Raw genomic sequence first — 9,121 nt, 5'->3', positions numbered from 1 at the left:
GCATTCGACAGTGTTTGGCATGAAGGCTTGATCACAAAATTTAAAAATAAACTTTAATGTTCCAACATACATTGTTAGAATAATCCAAAGTTATCAGTCAAATCGTACACTTCAGGTTAATTATCAGAACTCCAAGTCTAAAAGACTTCCTGTAAAAGCTGGTGTTCCTTAAGGCAGCATTTTGGAACCAATATTATACAATATTTACACACCTTACTTACCTGAGTTACCTCAAGGATGTAAACACAGGCCTCTCCACCAAAAAAGTTTGGATATATTTTCTTCATACTTGCAAAATGGAAGATTTTCCCTAACACTTCCCAATCTTTTCTTATAACATTCCCATATAAACCAAAAGCTCTTTATTTGAAACCTTTAACTAAGCATGTTGTCACGTTGAGAGGGATTCCAATAAATTGGACAGATGAAGTTAAGTATCTAAGGCTCATGCTAGATTAGAATTTTACTCGAAAAATCACATTGAGGGCATTTAAGGCGAATGTAACAAATGTTCAAATTGTCTGTATCAACTTATCTAATCTAATCTAATCTAATCTAAGCGCTTGCACAGCTAATATTGAAAAGCATCCTGGAAATACTAGAATTTCTTCTAGTATTTTCTTGTCAGCATTAATGTTTGCGGAATATCGGTGATATTACACAAATATTAAAATGACCAGGCCCATTGTGCATACTTGGTTTTGAAGATAACTCAAAAGTTCACGGTGATCAGATTATCCACTTATGAATAATGTGATAGACGTAAATGTTTGATTTGTTTTGAGGAAGAAACGGGGACAACCGTACCAACCGTCTCATTTCAGGGGAAAGTTTAAATCGTTGGGAGTGGCGTTGCTAAGAATATTAATAAACACTCCATTGTTGTGGGTGCTCTTCTGTCAGGGATGAGACACAGGTATTTCCTTCTTATGTCCTAGCTCGGAAGCCTAGGCTAAAGCGCCGTTACTCGCTCTCTGAAACGAGAAGAAAATATTATCCCACCCCTTTTTTGTTTGCAGAACATATATAGTCACAAATTGTATATAGAATTCAGACATTACGTTAGTTTGAAACTAAAGTTTTGTTAGGTCAGGTCTTCAATGCCCAAATACAGTCAAACCTCCATTAGTCGATATCTGAAGGGACCATCGACTCATGAAAATAACGAGTATTAAAATATAAATACTTAGGAAAGTTGAGTAAGGGGACGATCATAGTAATCATGGAATTTTGTTTTAAGTATGGTTCCATGAGTCGATATCGAGTCATGGAACATCGACTCATGGAGGGTTCACTGTATATGCATTCAGCGCATCGATGCATCGATTAATGTAAAATTTAATTCATATAATAAAAGTCCTTTCAATTGCTTGAGAATGCGCTCGGGACAAAAACAGCTTTCACAAATAAAGGAGATTTTGAAAATTAACAAAATAATAATGCATATGAACAATTAACATAAGACTAAACGAATAATGAACGATCTCACCATATTACAGTCGCTTACCACCATTTGAATCCCCTCATGGATCTTGGCTTCCGCCTGTGTTTTAATGCCAGTGATTGGATGTTCTGCTGGAGGGCACTTTGCACTTCTTTTTGGTGTATACTAAAGTGACCAGACATGTTTGGCTTCAATGCGGGATAAAATTTGTAAACTTTAGAAAAAAAATTTCGCACGTCCGCTCACACTCCACATGTATTTTGAAATATTCTAGTAGGATTTCCAAAACCTGTTGCGAAAGGGTTCTTATTATTGAACAGATAAAAATAACAAAATATTTATAAATTTAGATCTTGATCACGAGTTTTTTTTTTTTAACCAGAATTCCAATCAGAATGTTTGTATGCTTTGCAAACTGCTTCTAGAGATATCGAAGCAACATTTTTTAGTAATTCGAACTGAATCTTTATAAGATTGTGGACTAAATAAAATCCGAGAAAGAATCCTAATCATGAAGGAGTCTGACCTAGATTAAGTGAGTTGATTCGCTGAACAAAATCCACAAAATTGAGACTTGTTTTTGGGCAAAATCTTTGCAGCAATTAAAAAAAACATTTTTGAGAGATTAGGGAATCAAATCATTAGGGAAATTCTGAACAAAATCATGAATTCCTTAACAGTACCATTTTAAGTTTCTTAACTAAATCAAGAGCCTACAATATAATAAATGCTGTTGCGTGTCCTGGAAGTGTTTTGACAAGACTTGAGCTGAAATATTGTTATAGTGAATACTGCGGAAATTCTTATTTCTATCAGAATTATATAAGAATTCTATTAATAATCTAATCTGTTAATCTGTTAATTTTATTTATTTTGACGGAAACAAAATAGTTACAGAAATGTTGACTGTGAAAGGAATTATGTTAGGATTCCAATAACATTTTGAAAAGATTTCAACGTAAACTAATTTCCTATATTATTATTACATTTCTATTGGTCCATAGAGAAAGCCGACCAGTAATTTTAAATTTCTATATAGCAATTAATAACATTTCATTACTCATATTTCAAACATAAGTTCTATTTCTGGTGACCTCTAAAATCCGGGACGTTTTCCGGGACGCTTGGTGATGCGGGATAGGTTGCTCAAACCCGGGACTGTCCCGCACAATCCGGGCCGTCTGGTCACTTTAGTGTATACAAAAGTCAAATCCTTTCTTCTGTTCGAACTCCAATACTTCCGGAACATGATGTTTCTTAGCAAGGCTGGTCACTTTCTCACACTTTTTCACTAAACATCAGAATTTTAATCACTTGTGAAATCTGAAAAATTTGACGGGACCTGTGTAGGAGAAAACTTTTTCACCTAAATTGTCTGTATCAACTTATTAACAGAATATCAAAACATTTTCTTAAAGAGGAGCTAATATAATGTTGGATCAAATTTTCAACCCGGCCATGTTGTTGATGATTTTCATCCAAGCATGTCAATTTGCGTCTAGTCTGCCTTGACATTCAAATGATTTAGCTACCCGTCAAAGGCAAAAGAAGTTTCCCGATCGACCAAAATTTAAAGTAACAAAATCTTTTAGGTAAATAAACAAATATCCCTCAATAAATTATCATCTTGATAAAATTTCAACTTTGCTAGATAAAATGAGTTTACAATACGCCGAAAACGAGCCAAGCTTGTCCAATTCGAGCGAGCTGGAGTTGATCCTGGATGTCTACGATGACGGAACCATCCAGATGGTTTCCACCTCCGACGAGCGCCTGTCCATCGAAAGTCCATATTCCGTTTCCGATCGGGGGTCCCTACGCAGGGAACCTTCCATCGAGCGTCTATTCGAATGTACCGAACTGAAAGCTACGCAGTCGAATGCCGTTCTGGAGCTGCAACCCAGTGACGATGACGAGGACGGATCTGACCAGGAGCCGGAATTGGTGGAGATGTGCCCCTGTCGTTGTGAGGAATGTCCAACGGAGTGCTACGGAAGGCAAGTATCCAAGGGTGACGAGATGGTGATGTTGGCAGCGGATGTGGTCATTAAAATTCCAATCAAAAAGAAGAACCTGGAACGGTTGATGCAACTGGCCAAGTGTTGTGAAGACAGAATTAGGTGAAATTCGATGGACATTAAATAATGCTGACAATAGAAAATTTCGTAACAAACGAATAAATATAAATAATCTATATTTTATTTTATTACATAATTAATTATTTAGGATTACAACCACTTTTCATATTTGGCCAGGTATTTTTGTGAAAGAGCAAATATGGACCAAGATAGTTCTCATTCGCCGTGGCCACAGTTGACTCTATCCCGTGCGACGTACTTGTTTGCATAAGCGTAGGCGCACAAGTGTTGTTACACTGTAATATTTTTCCACTCAGTCATAAAGTAGTAAAGGATATTCTTCATCTAAGGTCTTATCCATAGGTCCTCAGGATTTACGCTATGAACATAACAATAACATTAATTCGAATTAATTAAATCAAATCTAAGAGTTCACTCTGCTTATCCAGATAGCGTTCATGCATATCGTAATACAGTCATCTCTCCCTTACTCGATATTGAAGGGATCATCAAGTAAGTGAGGTATATCGAGTTATAGAACACAAAACCAATGCAACTGCGATCCAAGGGACCATCGAGTTAGCCATAAAAACCAACTTTTACTATGGTTCTCTTACACGATATCGAGAAATGGAATATCGAGTAAGGGAGAGTTAACTGTACTAATAAGTAAGACTTGTCTTGATGATCACTATTTAACATTTATAATCTATCACTATTTTGAGACGGATAGCGACATACGGAGAGAAAATCGATTTCGAGATATGGAAAGTGAAAGTATATGCAGAATAAAGGAATCGATAAAAATCATCGACGTAGGGAGAGATATCGACATTTAGAACATCGAGATGTGGAGAGTCGACTGTAGTTATTAAATTAGGTAACCCGTGCAGGCACACTGTATCTATTGGGTAAAGTGGGGCAAAAATTCTAGTGGGGCAAGAATTTCTTTTTAAGATTTCTGGCTCAATTCAAAACAAATTTTATAATTTTCATAGTGGTTCGAATGTTATTCAAGTAAGAGGTTTTCACTCCAAATATTATTATTATTCTATTGCTTGGCACATAATTTCATTTTCATTTTCATTTTGCAGCGTTTGGTGGGGCAATGAGAGCGCAAGTCAGTCCAAAGCCGGGGGAAGGGATAGGTAATGGCCGTAATAGTCTATGCGGACCACTTGAACACCATCGGAAAGGATAAGAAGGGTTGGGGTAGGGTATAGGGAATTGACACAGTAATGCTATTAATGCTGCAAAATGTAAATGTGCTGAAAGCATTTTAATTTGAGTTTTGAAGTTTGATTTGACTTATTAAAATTCCAAATAGATCGGCCATTGTACAAGTAAGAAAGAATATGCTGATCGCTTTCTAGAAATTTTATAAACAACAAAATAGTAACAATATGAGAGTGATGCTAAGGGTTGCTGATGGCACGATGCGACGCTTTAGGAGATTTTGATACTGATTGAACATTACTATAAAGAGCGCAATTCAATCGATGGTGAAAACTTTACAAACTTTATCTGTTTTTGCACTGATTGACGATGCTGATTTATATAAAAATATTTGATATTATTAGTTCATTTGTTTGAGTGATCTATGAGTTAATAATGGAAAAATTTTACATACCCTTAATGATGATACTTCCCTGACCAGAAATATTCTATTTTGAGCATCCTTTTCGAAGCTATTCTATCCAGGTATCCATGTACTGCTTTCAATCCTGAAATTATTCTTATTGTGCATGCTCATGCATTATATTAGTGATGCTCATAAGCATGCAACAGACAAGAAGGAGAGAAAAAGAGAATATAGGAACAGTGATTAGTAATGAGTTAATTATGTAGTTTTGTTAGAATTATAAACAATTAAACAGTAGTAATGAATAGCTTATAAAATGACTTTGCAGCATAGCTGAGCCTTTCGGATCGTAAGACCGATGTATAAACATAATTTGTTTCGAAATTGTCCGCGTGGTCTTCTAGTGCCCCTATTAGATAAGAATCATTTATAGACATACATACCGAATGCTCGCCATGACCCTATGACCAACATTTGTATATGTATAGCCTTAGCTGATGTGGCTTTTCTAATAGGTAGTTCTTTCACTCATTGATTGTCTTCAAAACCTTGTCAAGTATAGAAAATTGATTTTATTTCATTTATCACTGCATTGTACTTATTAAGTATTAGGTATTATTTTATGTTTTTATCACTATTGATATTATCAAGGCCAGAATTCCCAGTGAGTGAAGAATTTTATAGTACTAGAACACCATAGAAGATCGCTAAACATTACCTAATCATGGAACGGCTTTTTGCTCTATTATTTTAAGTAGATGCTATTGATCTCCCTTTGCTCCTATCCGCAACCCGGTGCACGCGCCCTGTTGGTTTTCGAACACCTCGTAGAAGATTACAAACCGTCAATGGCATTCCCAATTACTACCCCACATTGCACATTCAAGGGTCTGATTGTGCTCCTAACCCACCCTCAGTCTGTAATCTTCTCGCCAGTTTAGAATTATATTTTCCTGAAGTGAAAGCAATTTTGATGAGTGATAGCGCAGTGCAGCCCAACTGCATAGTACAGTAGTTTAATCAGAATCTTTAGGTCAGAAGATAAAATCTAAATTTTGTAATAAAAAGGTTGCCATTGCTTTGAAATTTACCCAACATCTAATCAAAACTACTGACAACAGCGATCAATTATCAAAATTCATCGCTCCCTGGAAAATATAATTCCAAGCCCAGGGATTATTCTATTGCTTGGCACATAATACAAATAAAAACTTTTACGATTGTTTATGGAAGGGCGTTTCTAGGTCTACTATAAGGATGTTTTGAGGTGTATTAGTTTTTGCATAGAGTAAAATGGGGCAAAAGTTCGAGTGGGGTAAGAGTTTCTTTTTAAGATTTCTAGCTCAATTCAAAACAAATCTTATAAATGTCACGGTGGTTCGAATGCTATTCAAGTAAGAGACTTTCAATCCAAATATCATAAAAATCGATTGAGATTTGGAAAAGTTATGGCTATTTGTTGTTTTTTGACGTGAATATTGTAATTTTTGGTCAAACTTTCGTTGCATGGAACCAATTGAAAATAAAATCTGTTTCAATATTTTATGTAAGGGCGTTTCTAGGCCTATCATACGGTTGCTTTGAGGTGTATTTGTTTTTGCATAAATGCTTGAAAACAATTTTTGGTCCATAGTGGGCAAAAGTTCGAATCAGCGGGGTAAAAGTTCGACCTATGTATAAAATCACGAAAAAATTTGCAAATTGCCTTAAATCCACATATAATCTTCAAATTTAGTTAAATTAGTCTGATCGTGTGAAAACTGTCACCAAAATTTCATTTGTACTTAGTTTTGCGAAAAACTGCTATTTTTGAGTATATTACAATTAACCTGGTTTTGGGTAATTTTTGATGAAAATTTAGTGTGTATTTTTCGTCAAACTTAAGTTTACGGCTGGTGTAAAGTATGCCTATCATAAAAGAATCGATATTTTGTGTTTTAGTCAGCGAACTTTTGCCCCACACCAGATTTTGCCCCACCAGTGGGGCAAAAGTTCGAATAAGACAATCAATTTTGAAACTGTTAGAACTAAAAATGGGTAAATATTTTGACACAAGTTTTTTCAGCAAAATTATAGCCAATATGTTGAAGGTTCACTGTATGGTATTTGTTTTGTTTTAACTGCTATTGCTTGCCTGGAAACTTTGATTATACCACTAAGGTCGAACTTTTGCCCCACCTTACTCTCGAGGTGGACCAAAATCGTATGAATGGGTCGAAAACTTGGTGCTTTTCCCCTAGTTATGTGAACTGTTATTCAGGAACTATGGATGAAATAACGGAGGAACTTTGGAGAAAATCAAAAGAATTCCGGAAGGAGCTCCGAGGAATTTATGAAGGAAATCCGAAGAGATCCTGGAGCAATTTTGAAAGAATTCCTAGAAAATCCTTGAAATCCGAAGGAATTTTCAGTGGAACTCCGTACAAATTCTAATCAAAAATAGGGTAACGAGTCGACTGTTTATTTCGTTCTTAAACGCTAACAGTTGGCGCCCGTGGCAAAAAGTACAGACAACAACCTTTCGAACATTCAGTTTCTCTCACTAGCCGCCGAGCGGCGACACTGATGTTTGTATTCCACTCACTGATCGCGCTACGCTGGAATGTCAAATTTCTCACACTTTCAACACAAGCGCATGGAAGAATGGTAGTCGAAAACTGTCAAAACGTATGAAAAATAATGAAAAACGTAAATTACTTGCAATTAGGAAACTGGATCAAAAAAGTAGTGATTAGAAATCAAGTGTAAAGTGAATACGCAACTTTTTGTGTTAAGTTTATCTTCCGTTGTGTTTTCTTTGCTTCAGGATTTCGTTTTTACTACCACTGAAAAAGAGTCATCTATTGCCTTTTCAGTTTTGAATGTCGCCCTATTCCGGAAGAATTCCTGATAGGACTACGGAGGAATTTATAGTAAACTCTGATGGAATTTCTTGAGAAACTCCGAAGCTTATCTTGAAAGAAATCTGAATAAAACTACGGGGGAATGCCCGGAGCAAATCTTGTAAAAAAATGTAAAAGAATCCCGAATGAATTTCTGAAGAAAATACCCAAAGGAATTTCTTGTGAAAAGTTTAAGAGGACTAGAGGAGTTCCTGGGAGAAATCCCCGGAGGTCTTCTTGGAGCGGATCTCCGGAAGAATTTCTGGATGAAATTTCCGGAACAATTTCTGGGAATCCCCAAGGGAGTTTCCGCAGGAAATCCCCGTTGGTACCTGGAGGAAATCCCTGAAGCAATTCCTGGAGAAAAGTCCAGATTAGTTTCTGGACGAAATCCTCACAGGAATTGCTATTAGGAATTACCTACAGAATTCCTAGAGGAAATCGAAAGAAGAAGAAAGAGGTTCGACTGATGTGAATTTTATAGCTACTGGATTCGGCACTGCAGTCTTGGGAGGAATCAAAACGATGTTTTTATATTTTTCCCGACGTTTCGACTCAGCATCGAGTCTTCTTCTGGGGATATCCACTAGAGGAAATCTTCAGTGCTATTCCTGGAGAAAACCTCCAGAGGAGTTCCTGTTGTGTTGTGAACCCCCAGAAAAATTTCTGGAGGAAATTTTTGGATTCTTTAGGAAAATCCTCAAAGGAATTCCTGGAGAAAATTTGCGGAGTAATTCATCAATAAATTTCTGGACGATATGCTCAGAGGAAATCCTGGACGAAATCCCCGAATGAATTCCTGTAGGATATCTCTGGAAGAATTCATGGAGCGAATCTCCGAAAAATCCGAACTGGTAAACAAACGTGTATTTTTAAAGGAATATTTACATTAATTCTTCCTATGATTCTCCAGAATTAACATCACAAATTTCTCCGTAACTAACCTCAAAATTTCTTCAAAACATTCATCAAGGCATTACTCCAGGGTTTCTCTAGAGATGTTTCCAACAATGCTTCCGGAGTGTCTTCCAAAAACTCCAATATGTATTTCTTAAAGTATTACCGTAATCCGGGGTAGCATTGATCAATTTTTTGAATATTTCTTATAGGGGAACTTACGTATTCTCAGCAGTCT

At 36.3% G+C, this 9,121-nt stretch overlaps 1 protein-coding gene across 1 annotated transcript; it reads left to right on the top strand.

The window, feature by feature from the left end:
- The first annotated feature begins 2,917 nt into the window (after positions 1–2,917).
- Positions 2,918–3,631, top strand: LOC110679512. Its single transcript, XM_021854322.1, has 2 exons — positions 2,918–3,036; positions 3,096–3,631. Exon 2 carries the CDS (start codon positions 3,101–3,103, stop codon positions 3,566–3,568), a length of 468 nt encoding a protein of 155 aa, XP_021710014.1. The 5' UTR covers positions 2,918–3,036; positions 3,096–3,100; the 3' UTR covers positions 3,569–3,631.
- Positions 3,632–9,121: the final 5,490 nt, after the last annotated feature.

The sequence above is a fragment of the Aedes aegypti genome, chromosome 3 (assembly GCF_002204515.2).
Source record: "Aedes aegypti strain LVP_AGWG chromosome 3, AaegL5.0 Primary Assembly, whole genome shotgun sequence".
NCBI classification, from domain to species: Eukaryota; Metazoa; Arthropoda; class Insecta; order Diptera; family Culicidae; genus Aedes; species Aedes aegypti.
Note: the sequence above shows the minus strand (reverse complement) of the source record. Positions and strands in the feature narration are given on the sequence as shown.